The sequence below is a fragment of the Chanodichthys erythropterus genome, chromosome 10 (genome assembly GCF_024489055.1).
Source record: "Chanodichthys erythropterus isolate Z2021 chromosome 10, ASM2448905v1, whole genome shotgun sequence".
Classification (NCBI taxonomy): domain Eukaryota; kingdom Metazoa; phylum Chordata; class Actinopteri; order Cypriniformes; family Xenocyprididae; genus Chanodichthys; species Chanodichthys erythropterus.
This window is the reverse complement of record NC_090230.1, coordinates 50,187,794-50,210,147: the sequence shown is the minus strand read 5'-3', so window position 1 is coordinate 50,210,147 and position 22,354 is coordinate 50,187,794. Positions and strand designations below refer to the sequence as shown.

The 22,354-nt window shown below is 36.6% G+C and overlaps 1 protein-coding gene across 2 annotated transcripts; it reads left to right on the top strand.

The window, feature by feature from the left end:
* Positions 1 to 990: 990 nt before the first annotated feature.
* Positions 991 to 21,866, top strand: xpo7 (exportin 7). 2 transcript variants are annotated; one of them, XM_067398076.1, is made up of 28 exons: positions 991 to 1,070; positions 4,612 to 4,758; positions 4,944 to 5,037; positions 5,136 to 5,302; positions 6,095 to 6,160; positions 6,316 to 6,420; positions 6,546 to 6,711; positions 7,756 to 7,829; positions 7,941 to 8,060; positions 8,526 to 8,672; positions 8,803 to 8,975; positions 9,069 to 9,262; positions 9,344 to 9,449; positions 11,452 to 11,587; positions 12,959 to 13,032; positions 13,137 to 13,220; positions 13,376 to 13,436; positions 13,645 to 13,753; positions 14,619 to 14,725; positions 14,888 to 14,976; positions 16,389 to 16,496; positions 16,596 to 16,678; positions 16,813 to 17,027; positions 17,112 to 17,250; positions 17,389 to 17,549; positions 17,765 to 17,863; positions 18,660 to 18,787; positions 20,330 to 21,866. In XM_067398076.1, the coding sequence occupies exons 1-28, from the start codon at positions 1,053 to 1,055 to the stop codon at positions 20,421 to 20,423; spliced, it is 3,264 nt and encodes a 1,087-aa protein (XP_067254177.1). In that variant the 5' UTR covers positions 991 to 1,052; the 3' UTR covers positions 20,424 to 21,866. The 2 variants fall into 2 exon arrangements, with proteins under 2 accessions (XP_067254177.1, XP_067254176.1); XM_067398075.1 differs by lacking the exon at positions 991 to 1,070 and adding an exon at positions 1,465 to 1,554.
* The last annotated feature ends 488 nt before the right edge of the window (positions 21,867 to 22,354 follow it).

Genomic DNA, 22,354 nt, shown 5'->3' with positions numbered 1-22,354 from the left:
GAATTACTTCTGATTGGCTGATGCCACGGCGTAGAAAGACCCAATCAGCGCTCGGTTAGAGTTTCATGACTGAACTTTGTATAATCACTGCACCCAAAATCGAATACTTCCCTATAATATAGTAGGCAATGTGAAAAACAGCATGCTAAAAGAGTAGGCCTATGTCAGAATACAATAGTGTTCAAAAAACAATAGGCGAAAAGTTCCTGGATGACTAGGCTTACTACTTCTGCTGAGATTCTGAAGTGCACATTTGATTTAAAAAACTGTATCAATGGCAGTGAAGAGATGCAACTGACACTGGTAGGTCACGTGAAAGTAACAACATGGCAGATACAGTACATCTAAAATTCATCCATACTACCCACATTCATAGTAGGCTATATATAACGTACTAACAGTCGCAAAGTAAATTAAAATTAAAATGTAGTACCTACTCAGTATGTGATTTCAGATGCAGCAATTGTTGTAAAAATAAAATTGCTAGTAAATCTGACAGTTTATAAAAATAGCAAGTAATATTGAATTGAATGTTAAATTTTTAGCTAGAAAAAGTAAATATTTTTTTGTAAAACGTACTCTAATATTTTTTGCTTTATTTAACTAACTTTGAAAAAAATTTTTTACAGTGTATAATACTACAGAACACAATTTCTAGAAGACTGTTATGTCTGGTCTTCATTTCATATCAGTGGTCATCATTTTGACATCAAAAGTGATGCACATTGTTTACAGGTGCAGCCCTTCAACGCAAAAGCCTCTTTGAACTTGAAATAAGCACTGTCAATCACGCTTAGATATAATTAGAATCATAAATCCACGTGACCTCTAATATCTGAATTCGCAGTTTCACTTTAAGAGGCATGTAAACAAAGGCTCTTTTCTGCGTTAGTTTCGGCGGTGGATGGATGCCGTAACGGTATTCACGAAGCCTCGAACGAACATCTGGCTTTATCACTACCTGCGTCAATTGCGTAAACGTTCCAGTGATTGTAGGAGGATGCGCGCATGCTCATTGTCAGGGGGAGTGAGAGGAGCATGAATGGAGCAAAATGGCGGATCATGTGCAGGTAAGTAAATGATTTTGTTTTGCTATTATTAAATTAATGTGTTCTGATCCACAACAGCCTAGTGATAGATCCCGAGGCTTATTTTGGCGATGCTTACGTGTTTGTTTTAAATGCATGCGTCGCGCGGCGGGAGAGGTTGGCTCGCATGCTTTATTGGATGCGATTATCAAGTGTTGACTTGTGGCCTGTCATCATGTTGATTTTAGGACTACAGAGTTAACACACAACTCTGCCAGTTGTGACTGAAAGTTGTTTTGAAGCAAGATGCAAAGACTTTTATCTCAAGCAGCAGCGATCGGTAGATCCTGAGAGATCATTTGTATTACACTGTATGTAACTCTATAGCCACAGTGATGTTTTACATTGTAAACAAGGCATCATCCCTCATCCAACCGCTTGCAATGCAATGAATACACTGGCCTTGTATACACCAGCCATAGTGACTCTCGCTCAGCAAGACTTTTTCCAAGCGAAAAGCCTCTCGGTAAGCCCAAATAAGTATTTGCGTTTGGTTATCTGTCATTCTGGTCTTGCTGGAAACAAATGTGCCCAGTTTGCTGAGCTCTCGCTCTGTTAGCCTGTAGCTCGCGTGCTAACTCACGAGATTCTCCCGCGCGCCGTCTCGTCAAACCAAAAGCCCGAGCAGAAATGAATTTTTCTCGAAAATTATAAAAACGCTGTTGACATTAGCTTCCTTCGCGGTTTGTAATAATGTAACGTTTTTTTAAAGTCATACATAATATATATATTACTAATATTTTCTTCACCTGTAGTGTTTGAGAAGAGTTAAATGACTCCGCGGAATAACTGCCATTATTGGATGAAGTGACTGTAACGTTAGCCAACCAGAAATATCCTTTTTGGGTTTTACTATATTATGCATAATATTTCATGCTTTATTTTGTTTATGAATGTTTTGAGATGTGTTTTAATCAAGTTAATTACAATGAAACGAAAAATATGACATTTTTATTCAATTTCATTGACTATCATGACATTGTTTTGATAACGGGGGTTAATGAGACCAACTTGACAACCGAAATAATTTAATGTATAATTGACAGATAAAGGCTGCTCAGAATTTAAGAAATTATTTTTCTACTTCTCATTCACTTTTGATAGACTCAATATTGTTGTCCTAAAATTATCCCATACCTAGACAGCATTTTTGGGCTTCACTAGGACGTTAAAACACACTGTACCATGTTTTCAGACACTGCTTGTCATGTTTCATCTTGTAAACAAGCTGCTCAAGACAGGTCATATTTGGGGGCAAAGGTTAAGGAGGTCTCAGGGTTAAACACAGTGTTGAATAACTGCTTATTCCCATGAAACTTAATGAAGTGGGGGACCATGCAGTTGTTAACCTGACTCTCATTTGCACAGGCAACAGTAAACCTTTCCAGTGTTGTTGCCACGCGTCCTGTTACTGTGTAAGTGGGAAAGAAGCCATTCCATTTGCAGTAATAGATTATTAATTACCATCAGAGCAGCCCTATGTCTTACAGGCCATTTGAGTGTTGCCGATCACATCTTGGTAGTGTAACATACTTGTTTATAAAACCAACCAACTAATACTTCAATATATGTATGTTTACATGATTATCAAAGGATATGTTGTGAGGCGTGAGTTGATATGACTCAGCAATATTTCTGGCTTATAACATTAAATTTCCTTGTTTAGCAGCTCAAAAAGAGTTGAAAACTTTAATGGTAAAATGTAAAATAATCCTACATTATTCAAGTACTGTGTAAACTTTTAATTCACAGTGCTCAAAGCATATTAATGCCCGTCATTAACATGTTATAAGTAGGTTGTAGGTGATAACTGACATTATTTTTAGTAAAACCCATGCATGATGTCTTCATTTTGTGTTTTTCAATTTGGCGTTGTCTTATCTTGTCTGTGCAGTTCCTTGCAAATACAACTTGCATTTTATCTATTAGGATGCAAAGCATTTTTTTTTTTGTATCTTTATGGGTCCTCCCTGTTCTTTAGGGTCTCTTGATTCTGTTATCAGCAGGTTGCATCAAGCATATGTACATGGGCATGTCATGAAATACCAACTTAAAAGTTGTGAAATGCACTAGAAAGTGTGCATTTTTGAATGTTTTAAATGAGTAATTGTGCGAGTATTAAACTTAACTTTATTTAACTTCATTTAAGTGCAAAGAATTTTGAAATAAATAACTCTGTAGGCTACTAAGTTCATTATTTCAGAATTTTTTGCATAATACACATTAACTTTTTCATTTAGAGTCATTTGTTGCAGCTGCTGTTTTTCTGCTGATGCTGATTTTGTATAGTTAGTTATGCCCCACAAGGGAACAAAGGACGTTTTAGAGTCGGAGGCTTGTTGCTGCATAACACGAGTTAGCTTGTTCATTCTCCTCTATGTATTATTACCACCAAAGTGTATCACTGACTTTTTTTCCAATCACCATATAGTCTTTCATGCATGCATGAACCAGATACTCCCTCAGTGACTTAGAACAATAACTTGTGGATGTGTTGACTGTGCATTAATTTGCTTAATGGAACATAAGTGTCTAGTTTTTCATAAACCCACTGTTTGTTGTTGTGATTGTACAAGAAGCTCTCTGGCTTCTGGTTTAAGATTGTAAAACTTGGCATCTTTAGCATTTGACAATACTTCAAATTGTGTCTTGTTGAGGAGATGTGCTATTAGTGGTCTAAGCATGTGGGCAATTTAATGACTCTAAAAATGCCATGTGGTGTAACCAAGTATAACAACATATTTTCCTTTAATCTTGAATACATCAGAGTGTCTTTATCTTTTTCTCAAAAAAAAAAAAAAAATCAATGTAAAATTTTTTTTTTTTTTTTTTTTTTTTTTTTTTTTTTTTAACAAATATTCTGAATTATTAATTCATATATATACATTTTTTTGGAGTCGCACCACATGACGTTTTACAACCGATACTACCGATACCGATACAACCTTGATGTAAAGAGGTCAAATTATCTGATATTTTAAGGTACTTATTGACCTTGATGCACAGACATAAGAATCAGCACCTGACTGATTTGGTGTACAAAAGTTTTGTCAATTATTTTTATTTATTTATTTATTTTACAAATATTAAAGATTATGCCAAACTACTTAATTTTTTTATATATCATATCAGGACAGTTGTATCACCCTGACATTTAATTTTACTTGATTTCCCCAAAAAATATCAACAAATTTTAATGCAGAAATTAAAAACATGCTTATCTTAGAAGAGGTGTATTCAAGTCATTATCTGTATGAGTTTTAACATATTTTTTGATGAAAATAGTAGATGTGGTTAAATGAATGTCATTGACCACATCCATCATCTAGCTTGATTATCAATACCAGCATATTTCTGCAAGAAGAGTTTGTAGTACTTATATAAATAGACATGTGCTAGCTTGAATTTCTTAGAAAGCTGAAAAAAATATCAGGAATTGTATTGGTTCATATCACAAATATTCTCTGGATGGTTTTGTTTTGTTTTTTTGCTGCCACTAAACTCATGTGGGTCTCTTTTTCAGAGCCTAGCCCAGCTAGAGATCCTGTGCAAGCAGCTATATGAGACCACAGACACCACCACACGTCTACAGGCCGAGAAAGCTCTGGTGGAGTTCACCAATAGTCCGGACTGCCTGAGTAAATGCCAGTTGTTGCTGGAAAGAGGAAGTGTAAGAATTAAACTTTTTGAAAGCTGTGAAGAACAGGATGTCTGAAATGATCTGACAGCAATGTTCTCAAAAATCCTAGTTCTTTCTCCATTAGTTTGAGTTAAGCAACTATTTAAAAGTGTTTGGTTAGGTTTTCCCAAATTGCAGATTGCTTGCTTGACAGTGTATTTGTAAAATCTTCACAGTCCTCATACTCGCAGTTGTTGGCTGCAACGTGTCTCTCCAAGTTGGTGTCTCGTACAAGCAATCCACTTCCCCTGGAACAGCGCATTGACATTCGTAAGTTATAAGATCGACCTTGTCTTCAATATGAGTTTTAGACCTCAGAAACCTTGAAGAAACAACATTTTGAAATAAATGTCACATTGGTTCCTCAGGAAATTATGTTCTCAATTATCTGGCAACCCGGCCAAAGCTTGCTGCCTTTGTGACACAAGCCCTGATCCAGCTCTATGCCAGAATCACCAAGCTTGGCTGGTTCGACTGCCAAAAGGAAGATTATGTCTTCAGGAATGTCATAGTCGATGTGACGAGATTCCTACAGGTAGACATCAATTATATAGTACTATTAGAAAATATAATAATCTTGAAATCATAATTATACATTTTGGAAATATTTCCTTACCTTTTGCTGTTGCACCTTTAACTAGGAATGCAAACATTTTTGGTTGAAAGTGCCATTTTTGATGTTCGCCTGAATGTTTTTTTTTTTTAATTGACTATTTTAAATGAAAATTCAACTTTAACAAACATTGATGAGGTGAGAAAACAACATCCATGTGAAAATATACATGTTCTTTGGATTTAATGGAAACAACAATTGATGGTGTTCAAAATATATCAGCGATGCCTTGTTCAAGATTTATGGACATTATGATATGTTTGATGCAATTCTCAGTCACCTTGAATTTTGGGAGGGCATTTGTCCTCATTCATGAAACATGAAAAATTAATTTATGTAAATCATTCCTAAAACAATTCTTATGTAAACTGTTGCATTAAAAATACAACAGTTTCTTTAAAAAAAAATGTATAAGCAAACTACTCCTGTTTCATGAATGAGGACATTTAAACGTAACTGCACAACCACAACAGTCTATAAATACATTTTGTGAAAATTCAAAAACATTTTGCAGTTGGTATTTATATTTCCTAGTAGTGCACTCTCATTGAAAGACATCTTGGTTTTGCTTTATGTCCCAGTTTGTTTAATTTTGGCCAAAGATTTTCATTCCAGTGAAGTGAAGTTTATAATTCATTCCTTCCTGTGAAGTTGTTTATAAGGTTTTCTTGGTTTAGATTATTTTTAACATGCTACATTTTTTGACTCTTTCAGGATAGTGTTGAACACTGCATCATAGGAGTCACAATTCTTTCCCAGTTAACCAATGAGATTAACCAAGTAAGTTTCTCCGCTTGCAGCATTTAGTCTTTAGACATTCATGTAGTCTTTCCTCAGTGCTTGGAAGGTGTTTTTGCTGTATGTTTAAGATCAAAAACTGAATGCCTCATTAAAGATGAATTACTGATTCCTTGAATCTTCTTACGGTCCCCCAGGCAGACTCATCGCATCCACTTACAAAACACAGGAAGATTGCATCATCATTTCGAGATTCCTCTTTATTTGACATCTTCACCCTCTCCTGCAACCTCCTCAAGCAGGTGAGGCTAATGTTTAATGACTTCTAGACTGCACCATGTATCTGTATATTTTCCTTCACAACTGTTAAACCAGCATGCTTGAATATTATGTAAAGAACTCAATGCATTGTTCTGTATGTCTACAGGCATCTGGGAAGAACTTGAATCTAAATGATGAAAGCCAGCATGGGCTGCTCATGCAGCTACTCAAACTGGCCCACAATTGCCTCAATTTTGATTTCATCGGTACATCCACTGATGAGTCTTCAGATGATCTGTGCACCGTCCAGATCCCCACCAGCTGGAGATCAGGTGAACCTCCTTTTTTTTTTTTTTTTTTTTTTTTTTTTTAATGAAATAATTAAATGAATGAAGCAACTGTGTCCCAGTACTTGTTTAAAGTATCTGTATTTTATAATATATTTTAACCTTCTTTAGAGATAAGTATTATAAAGTCGGCTTTTCTTGTTGCAATTTTTCTCCTTTTCTTTTCTTCTATACCTTTAAGACTTCAATATGCAAATTTTTTTGTTATGGCTGGCTAATCATTCTTTTTTTAGCATATACACTACTGTTCAAAAGTGTTCAAACCAGTAAGATTTTTGTTAAAGAAATTAAGGTAACACTTTTTTAAAGTTGACGTAGTTACACGTTACTACGTGTACTTACTATAGTAATAACAGTAAATTATGCATAATTACAAGTAACACCCTAAACCTAACCCTAACTGTAACTCTATAGTAAGTAAATGTGGTTAATTAATATTACTCAGTACTTATTTGAGTAATTACAATGTACTTGCGTTACCTTAAAATAAAGTGTAATCTAAATTAATACTTTTATTCAGCAAAGACATTGAATTGATTATAAATGTCTTTACGTTCACTTTTAATGTTGCAAAATATTTCTTCTTCAAATAAATTGTTCTTTTGAACTTTTTTCTTTGAAGAAAAAGATTTTCATGGTTTCCACAAAAATATCAAGCAGCACAACTGTTTTCAACATTGATAATAATAATAATAAGAAGAAATGTTTCTTGAGCAGCATATTAGAATGATTTCTGAAGGATGTTGTGACACTAAAGACTGGAGTAATGATGCTGAAAATTCAGCTTTGACATCACATAATAAATTACATTTTGAAATGTATTAAAATAGAATTATTATTTTTTTTTAAATTCTAATAATATTTAACAATATTACTGTATTTTTGATTAAATGAATGCAGCCCTTCAAAAACGTGAAAAACACGTGACCGTCTCCAAACTTTTGAATAGTAGTGCACATATTTTTAGTATAAAAAGAGGCATTCATGTTTAATTCATGCGTCATTTTGGCCTTTCTCTCTCACCTGCAGCCTTTTTGGATTCCTCAACCTTGCAGCTGTTTTTTGATTTGTATCATTCCATCCCTCCTTCGCTGTCTCCCTTGGTGAGTGTCAAATAAACAGCATGATATGCATGTGAAGATAAACAAGCCTTTGCCTCATAGACACTGTTAGACTCTTCCTCTAATGATGTGAACTGTATGTTTGTCTTCCAGGTTTTGTCTTGTCTAGTCCAAATAGCATCTGTCAGAAGGTCTCTCTTCAACAACGCAGAGAGAGCAAAGTTCCTCTCCCATTTAGTAGATGGGGTGAAGAGGATATTGGAGAACCCTCAAGTATGCTGTCCATCTTTATATTTGTTCAAATGTCTTTATAAATATATTGTAATATTAGTTAAGTTAGAATAGTAATTCTTGTCATTGTAATTAGGCATGTCACGATTATTAAATAACCATCTTTTTGAATTTGCGTTCACTTCCCAGCGTGGGTGGAGGGATTGGGTATGGGGTCAGATAGGATGGTGCCCATCTTGGTAGAATGCATATGCTTATAGGGATTAGCGGTATTGGTCATTTGACAGCATTGACAAGTTAAAACTGACTGGATGGGTAAGAATAAAGATTAATTTTTGTTATTTTGTTTACGGGTCATTACATCTAGCTGTCAATGAATGAATTAAAGAGAGAGAGAGACTGTTCTTGTGCAAATTGTGAAATCTATTCACAGCATGGTATGGTTAATTGGGTAACATGGCCTTTTTTTGTGTGTGTGTGTGGTTTTTATCATGTTTGGTTTTATAGAGTTTGTCGGACCCAAACAACTACCATGAGTTCTGCCGACTGCTGGCTCGACTCAAGAGTAACTATCAACTAGGAGAGCTGGTTAAAGTAGAGAACTACCCCGAGGTCATAAGACTGATCGCTAACTTCACAGTAACTAGTCTTCAGGTGAGTGAAAGTCTTTGTATGTTAAAGACAAATCTGAATTGTGATTGTTATAGAAGTTGAACCAACTTGACACTATTACAATTTTGAAAATTGGCTTTTCAAAAACTGATAATAATTTGTTGCGTCCCAGCACTGGGAGTTTGCACCCAATAGTGTGCACTATCTGCTGAGCCTGTGGCAGCGTTTGGCGGCATCTGTCCCTTATGTGAAGGCCACGGAGCCCCACATGCTGGAGACCTACACCCCTGAGGTGACTAAGGCCTACATCACGTCTCGCCTGGAGTCCGTGCACATCATTCTGAGGTACAGTGAGCACTATCTGAAGTCAGTTAAGTCCGATGATCATGAATGTCATAAGTGTGTAATGTTTCTATATACAATATCCATTCTATACAGGGATGGTCTTGAAGATCCCTTGGATGATGCAGGCTTGGTGCAACAGCAGCTGGACCAGCTGTCTACTATCGGGCGGTGTGAGTATGAGAAGACCTGCGCCCTATTGGTCCAGCTCTTTGATCAGTCTGCCCAGTCATACCAGGAGCTGCTGCAGTCCACTAACTCCAGCACAATGGACATAGCAGTCCAGGAGGGTGAGCTTAAAACACCTCACATTTCTTGATGCACAATCATACGTCACGATACAACCCTTACGTTACGAATGTGTTGTCCAGGTCGTTTGACGTGGCTGGTGTACATCATTGGTGCGGTCATTGGAGGAAGAGTATCCTTCGCCAGCACAGATGAGCAAGATGCCATGGATGGGGAGCTTGTGTGTCGGTAAGCAATTGGCACTGAAGGCTGTTCACACCAAGACAAATGTTTGGCGTAAAAGTTTCACATGAAATTTGCTTGTTCAGACCAATGTATAAAAAAGACAGATGGGCTTAATGAATATGCACAACTTGCACAACCCTTTTGTCAAGGAAAATGAAGGAAATCAAACATTATTTACATATTTTTTTAAAAAGCTGTACAGATTTTTGTATTAACTATGGTGTTTATTAAACCACATCACATACTAGAGTACAAAGGCAAGTGATAATAGTCTGAATTCTTCCCATGTTGTTCATTGTGCTACCACAAATAGTCTGTTTGTTAGTGCCACACTCTAAAAAAAACATTGTTGGCTCAAAAAAAAAAGTTAACGTAACTGTTTGAGTTATGGCAACTTCATATGAAACAACCATCAAACTATATTGAGTTAGAGTAACTTAATAATGTGTAACATACAATTTTTTAAGTGGATTACTCAAAAAATTGAGTAGCTCTAACCAGTGCCGCGTTAACCCTTCTCGGGGCCCTGGGCTATTGAACGCAAAATTGTTTTGTCTCGGGGGCCCCCCAGTGCTCGAGGCCCTGGGCTGCAGCCCATGTTGCCCATTAGGATAACGCGGCCCTGGCTCTAACTACTTGAGTTATAGCCTTGGAACCAGTTAATCTTTTATATTTCAAAAGATATTTCCTCAGCTATCATAACACATGCTAAATGTAACTTATTTAGCATGTATATTTAATAAACAAGTAAGATATTTCTTATCACTGGCATTAGTACAGTTGTTCATATGTTCAATGTAGTGTTTACCTTCATAGTCTCCTCTTCAGCACAATGGTAGCCTCAAACTTCAACATAAACTCTTTTAAATGTCAAACATAACAGCATTAAACACTAAACAGGTCTTTCCCTTCACTAAAAAACAAATGAAATAATAACTTAATTTCAACATTCTCCTTATCCAGTCCTATGCAAAGCATGCTGGAAACTAGAAATCCACTATACCCAATTTCTGAAGTTATCAAGACAATTACATTAACTAACTACAACTTTAAAAAAAAAAATCAATTAAAGCAGAAATTTAAGTTTAAATTACACACAATATAAAGTTAATGTAATGATCAGCATTAATATGTCAACAGAACTCAACAAAATAATGTTTGCAACTTAAAGCTGCTGTCCACGATTTTTGGCCCTCTAGCGGTTAATAAACAGAACTGCACGCATCTTGTGTAAGAACATTGTAGCCGGAGCTACTTTTCTCCGTGTATGTCTATGGCGAGTCATGCAGTTACTGTGATACTCTGTGGCGGATCCTACAAGTCTGGTCTGAAATAGTCTGAATATAAACACTTATTATAAGTGTACCATAATGATTCAGGATAAGACAAAAACCAGGTTTGGTAAATGGATTCATGTTGTATATTCTCATTATATAATTTTTGTGAATTTTTAACACAAAAAAAGTTGCGGACTGCAGCTTTAAAAGGCATAAAATCAATAAATTAGACATTTTAACTTGCAGCCATGCATTCAAGTTGTGATAACAGGTTTCATGAAGTCTAGTTTTATGTAACAGCAGTGGCGCTGGGCATGTGACCAAGAGAGTAAATCTTATTGGTTGTACAGTTTTCTTTGCAGTGTGTTGGAAAAGGGATCAGAATATTTGCTATTTTTACATTTATTTCACCTTTGCCATCATGTAACACAATAGTCTATATAATTTAAAGTTATAATTTAATCTCAAATTAATTTTTAAAAATGCCAGTTTACATTTAACAGTGTTATTAATCTTTAGCAAATCTAAAAAAAAATAATTTTCATATTTTTATAATGATGCAATTCATAATTTCACTTGTATTAAAAAGTTAATTTATGGTTTTAGTGCTTAATTATATTTATTTCGACAAAGTGAGAAAGAATTTAACTTTAATTAAACAATCACTTATGATCACTGGTTCTTGTACTTATTGCTTTAATATAAACTTCATCTTTTGTCATTTTCAGAGTTTTGCAGTTAATGAACCTCACAGACTCACGGCTGGCTCAAGCAGGAAATGAGAAGCTCGAGTTAGCCATGCTTAGTTTCTTCGAACAGTTTCGGAAAATCTACATCGGTGACCAGGTGCAAAAATCATCAAAGGTAATGACAGTTATATTACAGTTGTAGTTTGTCTGTTTACATGAGCACAAACTTCAAGCTGTGGTTTGTTTAGACATCAAATCTAAAACATAAAATCAGCTAGTAGTGAATTAATTATTGATCCCCTGTAACTTTCACAGGGTTTTGCCTTTGAACTCTCAGAATGGTTAAATTTTGCAATGGTGTTGTGTCTGGGCTTTGAAAAGAGACAGTCAATTCAGCTTTTTTGCATGCTTAGTTGTGGTTTCACTCTTTTAGTCTGGCTTTCTAAATGGTTTGAAAACAAATAGGTGGACACGTAGATTAAAAAACAAATAGTTTTTTGTGTTGGAGATGAAAGTGACCTGTCTCAACTAACCAGAAAGCTGAAGTTTTCTCTCTTGTCGCTCAGATTCCAAACTGTGAACAGAGAAGATAAGTGCACATAGAGAGACTAGCTGTTCCTCTAAAGGCCAATTCACATTGCACCAACAGACGGCAACAGACACTTCATCAAATTTTGTCGGATGAGTGTGGGATCCTGTCGGCGTCTGTTTGCGTCTGTCGGAGCATTTTATTGCCGATTAAATATGTTGAATCACTGCTTGTCGGGTAGTGGAATGTCTGAGAAGTGACTTTCTTTAATCTGGTGGTTGTCTGCGTTGGTCGGCGTATGTCGGTGCAGTGTGAATTGGCCTTAAAACTGTGTTTAGTTCTGCTTTATCCTGTTGTCCTTAACCTTGGAATTAGATACATTTTAAAAGTGCTCCTCATAACTGTAAAACAGTGCAAAAATCATTATGAAGTCTGATTGGATCTTGATGTATTAAATTTAATGGCGAATTGTATATAGTGTCCCAAATGGCACACTTAATTTGGATTTTAGAGATGCAGACTTTACAGTGTACTATTACACAACAGCCCATGCAGCAAAGTGTAGAATCAGAGGAGTGTGCCATTAATCAGGACTCTACTATGATTTGTTTCCTTAAAAGAATTTATTTTTAGCAGTCTAATTGTATTTGTGTTAGAAAAATATGTATACTGTATTTGCCATTAAATGGTACATTAGGTTTTTAATTTGTAAATTAAATTGAACTACTTTATCCCCCTTTTCTCACCAAATAAATATAGGTAATGGTTTTGTGAGAAGAGAACCCTCTGAATTATCACAGTTGCTTGCTTCTCGTGCCTTTATTTCCCAACCTCTTTTTCAGTAGTTGAACACTAAATGCTTTTGTAAAATGGATGGTTCCAATCTTTGATGCTGATTGGTTAATACATCATTCCATTTAAAATGCAGGATATATTAGTAAGAGCTACAATGCAAAACACCTGTTCAAGATCAATTCAAGATGACATGAAATAATACTACTTTTGTTTGATCCCTAGTTGTATCGAAGACTATCGGAGGTTCTTGGCCTGAATGATGAGACCATGGTACTCAGTGTTTTCATTGGGAAAATGTGAGTAATGTCAACTAATGATAAATATATTTAGTAGGAAAACTTATTTTGTCAAAAATTACAATTGAAAACCATTTTTAATGAAGAGTTTTGTTTTAACGCAGAATCACCAACTTGAAGTACTGGGGACAGTGTGAACCAATCACATCTAAGACACTACAGCTCCTCAATGACCTCTCTATTGGATATCCTTACACACATGTTGCTTGTTTAAATTTTAAACAGTATCAGCATTGTTACTGAGGTTGATGGACTTTTATTTAACGTAAATCTATAGAACGGTCTGTGAAGTTTTTTGACAGTGAATATGTTTTTGTGTTTCCTTAACCTAATTTGTCACATACAGCAGTGTTAGAAAACTAGTGAAACTCAGCGCTGTCCAGTTCATGCTAAACAACCACACGGTAAGTGACCAACATGAGCTTTTTTCGTTTTTCTTCAGCTTTATTTGTCTCTGGAGTGCAATTAATGGACAATGACATTAAACAAAGTAATATAAATGTTAAAAAAAAATAGTAATTTATTTTAAAAACTGTTTATTTTTATTACAATTCTTAAAACTGTTTCTTCAGTAACAAGCTGACAATGTGTTATTTTTCTTCCATGTGACAGAGTGAGCACTTTTCTTTCCTGGGCGTGAACAATCAGGCCAATCTTAGTGATATGAGGTGTCGGACCACTTTCTACACAGCCTTGGGAAGACTTCTTATGGTAGATTTGGGTAAGGGTATACCTATTATAGTTCATATTTCAAATTTACAGTGGACTGACCTTAAAGGGTTAGTTCATCCAAAAATGAAAATTCTGTCATTTATTACTCACGCTTATGCCATTCCACACCTGTAAGATCTTCAGAACGCAAATTGAGATTTTTGTTGAAATCCGATGGCTTTGTGAGGCCTACAGAGGGAGCAATGACATTTCCTCTCTCAAGATCCATAAAGGTACTAAAAACATATTTAAATCAGTTCATGTGAGCACAGTGGTTCATTATCAATATTATAAAGCAACAAGAATATTTTTGGTGCGCCAAAAAAAGACAAAATAACAAATTATTTAGCGATGGCCGAATTCAAAACACTGCTTCAGGAAGCTTCGGAGCATAATGAATCGGTGTGTCGAATCCTCAGTTCCGAGCACCAGAGTCACATGATTTCAGCAGTTTGACGGTTTGACATGCGATCCGAATCATGATTCGATACGCTGATTCATTATGCTCCGAAGCTTCCTGAAGCAGTGTTTTGAAATCGGCCATCACTATATAAGTCGTTATTTTTTTTATTTTTTTTTGGCACACCAAAAATATTCTTGTCACTTTATAATATTAATATTGAACCACTGTACTCACATGAACTGATTTAAATGTTTTTAGTACAATAATGGATCTTGAGAGAGGAAATGTCATTGCTGGCTATGGAGACCTCACTGAGTCATTGGATTTTAATCAAAATATCTTGATTTGTGTTCCGAAGATCAACAAAGGTCTTACGGGTGTACTAACCCTTTAATCATCTGATATGTATGAAATGGAGCATATAAGTGTCATGTAAAAGGACATCTTTTACAGTGTTCCGTGTTTTTGACAGGCGAGGACGAGGACCAGTTTGAACAGTTCATGCTTCCTCTCACTGCCGCATTTGAAGCCGTCGCTCAGATGTTCAGCACCAACACCTTCAATGAACAAGAAGCAAAAGTGAGATGTCATATTCTTTATCATTTAGCACCCTTCTCAGTGTAACGTGCAGCATTTGCAAAATATCTTTGTTTTCTTTTCTGTTGCTGACCTTTAGAATGCATCTGTACCTCAGTGTTTTCACATATGAGAGATGACCAAATCTTTTTCTTTTTCTTTTAGAGAACTTTAGTAGGACTTGTGAGAGATCTAAGGGGAATTGCCTTTGCCTTCAATGCCAAGACCAGCTTTATGATGCTCTTTGATTGGATGTATCCTTTTAATATGTATTTGTTTTTGTTTTATTTGTTTAATTATGTGTTTATTTTTGTTTTTATTTATCTATTTATGTTATTTCATTTTAATTATCAATTCAAATTTAAACAAACTAAGAAAATGATACAAAACTAATGGGAGTGGGAATCTTTTGGAACCTCACAATTCACAATTTTTAATAAATTTTCAGTTCGATGAACTCAAAATGAAATAAAATAAAGGAAATGAAATTATTCATTTAATTTAAAGGATTAGTTCAACTAACGTGCAGTGCAGTATTGAAATATTATAAATTATATATATTATAAATCAATCAATTTATAATATCTAGATATTTTATATTGAATTATTTTATTCATAATAAATTACATTTCCTGCCTTTTAACTTTGTAGGATATTGATAATACTAGTTATATTGTTTATATTTGTTCCCGTGGTACAGTTTTGCCATGTCTGCTTCTTATATTGTATTTAAGGGGCTTGTTTTGCTTTTTTTTGATATCTGGAATTCCTTCACCTGGAGCCTTAATGAAGAGAGGGAAGAGTTCAGGAAGAGCAGTAGCATGAGAACTGAACAGCAGCTACTGTTAGTGCCAATCGGTCGGAAGTTATTTAATAAAGTAGTTTAAATTATACACACCTTGTAACAGTGTTATTTTACTCTAGCCCGCCACTGTTCAAATTTTCACATTTGCCTCTCACAGCATGAGCGCGCACATGTTTTTTGCATCATTAAAATGTGATAAAATGTGTCAAGTTGACAGGCGCATAGAATCAAAGGAAATGATTATCAGCTGGATCCGATCAATGGTCGATCATTAAGAGTTAGAAATATATAATATGTGCCGTTGCATTCTCAATTTTTTGTAATTCAGCCTTAGATACAGGATATGTTCAAAGCACTTTTATAGGCAGATATTGTTTAACACAGAAAACCACTAGACGTGTGTTGGTAATTGTACATGATTTAAGGCTATTTTCTATTTAAGATATTGATATGAACTTGTTGTCAAGTAAGCTTCATTCATAATGATTCCCCTGTTGCAAGCCTGTGCACTGTCTAAACTGTGCTGCACTGCTCTCTCGGTTGACTTTCGCCTTCTTTGAAATGACAACATCAGGTTATTAATATACATTTTCAGACCTGCAAACTCCTCAGAGTAAAAAAGGTGACAGTGTCGCGGGGGGTGGGGGGTGCGATTCACATAAATGACCCAAATGACCAAGAAAAAGGTGATTGTCACCTAAAAGTGACAAGTTTGCAGGTCTGCATTTTGAAAATCGAATTTTTGAAATTTGTGAATTGGAAGATAGAAGATACCCCCCACCCCTAAAAACTAATCTCTTTGGCCAAACTGCACATTTCCGAATGAATGGCAATTTTAATATGTTCCTTAACAGGTCATAGTTACCCCTCTTACATGCCCATCTTACAGAGGGCAATAGAGCTCTGGTACCATGTACCTGCCTGCACCACACCAGTCCTCAAACTCATGGCTGAGCTCGTCCACAACAGGTATGCATGTGTTACGTCTTGCGCATGTCCTTGAGAGCTGTGTTTGAAGGTTATGCATGTTCTCTGACTTGGTGTTTTGTTTTGTTTATTTACATGAAGGTCACAGAGATTACAGTTTGATGTGTCGTCACCGAATGGAATCCTGTTGTTTAGGGAGACCAGCAAGATGATTACAACATATGGTACATTCTCTCCTATAATGACCCAGTTTTCATATTTTAATGAACTATTATGCTGGTTTGGTGTAGTAGCATTATGAAATCGTTAACACTTTATGTTGATGTAAAATAATCATTTGTCTTGTTTTCACGTCAAGGGAATCGGATCCTGACACTGGGTGAGGTGCCAAAAGATCAGGTGTATGCACTGAAATTGAAGGGAATCTCCATTTGTTTCTCCATGCTGAAAGCTGTATTAAGCGGCAACTATGTCAACTTCGGCGTCTTCCGTCTGTATGGCGATGATGCCTTGGACAACGCCCTGCAGACCTTTATTAAGCTGCTCTTATCCATCCCTCACAGTGACCTGCTGGTAAGAGCCGTCAGCTATCAGTATCAGGATTGTGTCTTTCAGCATTCAGATTGGTTGATTTTTGGTTGGTTGGTCTCCCTGCAGGACTATCCAAAGCTTAGTCAGTCTTACTACTCTCTTCTGGAGGTGCTAACCCAAGACCATATGAACTTCATCGCCAGCCTGGAGCCTCATGTCGTCATGTACATTCTGTCCTCCATATCAGAGGGGCTTACTGCACTTGGTAAGGACCTTCTCTTCAAACACAGAATTTTTTTTGTACACGATTTGATCTCACAAACCCTCCTTCAGTTCCATCATGGACCTTTAGATGTTTGTGAACCTATTAAGTTGATCTCTGTTTCTGTTTGCCGTTTCACAGACACAATGGTATGCACTGGTTGCTGCTCAAGCCTGGATCACATAGTTACTTATCTATTCAAGCAGCTGTCACGCAGCACAAAGAAAAGAGCGGCGCCCATGGCCCAGGAGAGTGACCGCTTCCTTCACATAATGCAGCAGCACCCTGAGATGATTCAGCAGGTGAGCTGCATCTGTAGCCATATGAGGCTTTGAAAGAAATGAGAAAAAAAAATGTACATCATAAATTATTTGTTTAGGAATTTTTGTCTTGTTGAAAGCAGAGATTTTCACAGCCATTTGTTTGTTATAAAATATATTTTCCTCATGTACGTTGACATTTTGAAGTGTATTGGAGATATTTGATCTGACAGATTTCTTGCAATCTTTTTATCCAGATGCTGTCCACTGTGTTGAATATCATCATTTTTGAAGATTGTAGGAATCAGTGGTCAATGTCACGGCCACTGCTTGGTTTGATTCTGCTCAATGAGAAGGTATGTAGTGTGTGTATTAAAGTGGGGGGGGGGATCAATTCTCTGATACTTCGTGTTTCTCTCTTCAACGATTCTGAATTGATTCTGAAAACTGTATATTACTACTACTTGTATTACTACTGTTGAAAATTTTGAAGTTGGTAAAAAAATATATTTTGAAAGCCTCTTATACTCTCTTTGAGTCTCATACTCACCAAGGCTACATTTATTTGATCAAAATTACAGTACTATTAATTAACTACAGTTACTGTAATATTTTGAAATATTATTACAAAATCAATATAATAAAAGTAATAATATTTTAAAACATAACTTATCCCTGTGATGGCAAAGCTGAATTTCATTACTCCAGTCTTCAGTGTCACATGATCCTTCAGAAATCATTCTAATATGCTGATTTTCTCCTCAAGAAATGTTCATTATTATTATCAATGTTGAAAACAGCTGTGCTGCATAATATTTTTGTGGAAACCGTGACACATTTTTCAGGATTGAAATGGAAATCTTTTGTAACATTAGAAAAGTCCTTACTGTCACTTTTGATCAATATAATGCATCCTTTTTTAATAAGAGTATTAATTTCTTTTTTAAAAAAATTAAACGTTAGCATGTGTAAAAACAATGTAATGTAAATATGGTGTCCATTCTGTAAATAGTCACACCTGTACACATCTATAAAGAATGTAATTGTGACTATCAAATCATTGGGGTCTGTCTAATGAGAGGCCCATCATTCTTTTTTTAACTTTTAATAAGCACTACAGCACCTTTTGTGATCAAAGCATTGTGTTTGTAGTATTTTGCAGATTTGAGGAACAGCATTGTGAACAGCCAACCACCAGAAAAGCAGCAAGCCATGCACTTATGCTTTGAAAATCTCATGGAGGGCATAGAGCGAAACTTGCTCACCAAAAACAGAGACAGGTCATTTGATTTCTTGTTTTTTTTTGTTTTTTTTTATTGTTTTTTTATCCTGTATTGTTTGTTTACAGAGAAATACTAAACCATAATAAGGATCCTTTAAAATATAAATTAAGTGCTCAAGCACACACTCAATCATAATGATTATGAATGTAATTTTAATAAACTAGTGCTTTGAGTTAGTGTCGCCTGCAAAAATGAAGTTGACTACGCTGACTCGTCATCTCCGCATTATAGTGGATGCGCCTATTGAGAGAAATGCACGTTAAATTAAACGTCATGCAGTTAGCACACTTGGGTATGTGCCTAATAATAGTGCACATTTATCTAGATTAACATTAGAGCGAGCAGTAGGGATGTCCTCGACTAAAGATTTTTCTGTTCGAATAGTAATTTCGAATAAGCTGTGTTCGAGGTTGATGAAAGATAAATGTTTGGATTTACTAACTGACATACTGTTATTACCACATGGACCAGCCGTGTTAACAATCTGTCTGTCATGGACTGCGTGACTTTGCCAATTGCATTTTTTCTGTGACCATTGACCAACTAATTCAAATTTGGTTGACTAAGGGTGCGTTCCCACTTGTAGTTTGGTTCATTTGGTCCGGACCAAAGAAGAAAAAAAAAAACATTTAGTCCTGGTCCGGTTAGCATTCAGATTGGCAATTTTATCACCGAACCTTAAGGCATAGGGGTACATTCACAACGTGATTGGTCGGATTTTATGACGTATTGCCTATTTTGAGACGGAACTTACCGAACATCCAAAACAGTGCTGTTTCCTGAGGTAAATGCGCTTGTTGTGTGTGCGTAGCGGTGCATAGCCTGCATGTGATGGTATTTTGGCCAGCTGGGAACTCGTGAAGAGCTTATAAAATGTGTAAAGTAGTAAAAACACCGGCGGGAATCCATCCGTCACACACACAAATGATCTGCTGCATGGAGACGCGCGTCTGATGCCTGTGATGGGCAAACTCGCGTCTATGACGAGAAAAACCGACATGCGTGAGGATTCTGTCCTTTTTAGGGTCTCGTCTTCCTGTTTTTGGTTCGGTTACATGTCTTTGGTCCGTGTTGCATTCATATATCATTCGAACCGCACCAGAGTTCGCTTGGAAGCGGACCGAGACCCATCTTTTCAGCGGTCTCGGTCCACTTGTTCGGTGCGCACCAGGGTTCGGATGGCAGTGTTCACATATGTTCAAAAGAACTGCACTAACCGAGCAATCGCACCAGGGTTCGTTTTAATCGAACCAAACATGACAAGTGTGAACGCACCCTAAGCCTCTTCTCATTGACTTCTGTTTGGTCAATTATTAGGGGGCAGCCCTACAAGCTTCACTGTTAGTATCTTATATCCCTAAACTAAAGTTTGAGTATTAAAATAATTTTCCATTCATATTTATTTTGCCATGCTAAGACAGAAGCTGACACTCACACTTTTTTTTTTTTTTTCACGGATGTCATTCAAATATGTATGTATGCGTGTATATATATACACACACATACATATATACTCAACTTTTTTTCTTCATTTTGCAGGTTTACACAGAATCTTTCAGTATTTAGAAGAGAAGTCAATGACTCCATGAAGAATTCCACATACGGGGTAAACAGCAACGATATGATGAGCTGACATTCCATAGAGCACCAGGCCATGTGGCCCGGCCCCGCCCCGTACTCCCACCCGCCCCTGGCCCGGCTGCCAGGGGACCACCACTGCGCAAGCCTGCACCTCCCGCTCCCGCTCCCCAGTCCCTAAAAAAACCATTACCTCTCTCCCCTCACATCTCCTCCCCCACCCTTTTTTTATATATATATATATAAATATATATATACACATATAAATATATACATATTTTAAAGCCAGTTTCTAGAAGTCCTTCTCCTTGACCATTCTCTTGTCATTTGGGGCTCAAAGTCCAAAGAGAGTGAAGAGGGTATGGCTGGGGAATGGTTGGGAATGGGTTTGGGGTGTGGGATGGCACCAGTGTGGACTCTAGAGTGGACGGCACACCCGAACCACTCTGAGGGATAATGGGAAGTGGGCGTCTGTGTGTGTGTGTGTGTGTGTGTGTGTGTGCGTGTGTGTGAGAGTGTGTTTGAGAGCATGTCCGTGGGAGGAAGGGTTAGGATGAGCTGGTATACATAGTGCTCTGCTTTTGCCTGCCTTGTATAGAAACACATAAGGAAAAAAAAGTGTACATTTTTTTTCATAACATTTTCAACAATGTTTATAATTATTACAATTTAAGACAAATAATGAGTGTGATTGAAAACTTTTTACAGTCTAGTTAGTGCAACTGTGCTGGAAGTGTGGGTTTGTCTGTATGGAGAGAGTTGTTTATATCCGGGTGACAACATGGGATTGTGGCATGAGTGCTGGGATTGACACCTGTCCACAGAGGGGGTGGGATGAAAAGTCGTATAGGATCACAAGTTGTACATTTATTATTCAACCCTCCCCCCAACTGACTCTATCGAACAAAAGCGGGAGATTTGTAAATACACAAAGCCCCTTGCGTTAACTTTTTCAGGAGGGATACCATTTCCCTAAAATCTTGAGCATGATGAAGTCTGTCTTGTCAACCTCTTCACCTTTAAGGTCATCGTGACATCCCCACCACCTCCATTGCTGAGGGTGTTCTTGGTTCTACTCACTGCTGACCTGGAAACGGTCCCAAAATGACCCATTTTAGTGTAAAATTAATTCTGAGACCTCCGTTAAAGGAGAACGCACGTGTAACATTTTCCATTTTGTCTCTGAAGGGTTTGATCATGTCGTCTGTGGATTTGATTAGATAAAGTGACTTGGTTGTGGTGAAGTTGCTCTCTGAGCTTTCGTCAAACTGTTCTCCCTGCTTTTTAATCTCACAGACTTCCAGTCTCTCGTGGCTTTATTGTTGATCTGGCGTTCTTCGGTAGTGAAGCCTATAGAATGTAGCCGTGTCCTTCAAAAAAAGACCCTGGTACTTGAGTCATTGCAACAGGATCACTCTCAACAGTTTCTTTATCTTTAACCCTGTTTTTTTTTTTTTCTCCCCCTGGATTCGAGTTTTATTTTTAATAACAGAAAACACATCAGAATATGGTAGATTTAAACAGAGGTGAATGGAATATATTAGCAACTTGTGCTACTCAACAGATGTTGCTGCTAACTGTTTGTGAAGAACTAGCTCATCTCTTAACCATGTCCAACACTCATGGATGTTCACTTTCTTTTCTTGGTTCCCTGATGTGAATGTGTTTTTTGGCGACTGTGTGTTGGGTCCATTGAGTGATAAGGTTGAATTGTTTGATTGTTTGTTTGGATGTCTGCTACATATAGTGTAAGCATTGTGACTGCAAAATAAACATCATTGGTTTGTACTAGTATGTGCACGTTTTGTGAGCGCCACATCATGACCATCAAGTAAACATGGTTTAATATTGCCTTTTTTTAAATAAACACTCTATTCTTAATAGTGGCAGAGGTTTTCGTGGCCATAGCAAACCTGGAAATGTCAAGAAAATTTCAGTTCACCTGAAAATTGTCATTTATTCACCCTAAAGATGTTCCAAACCTGT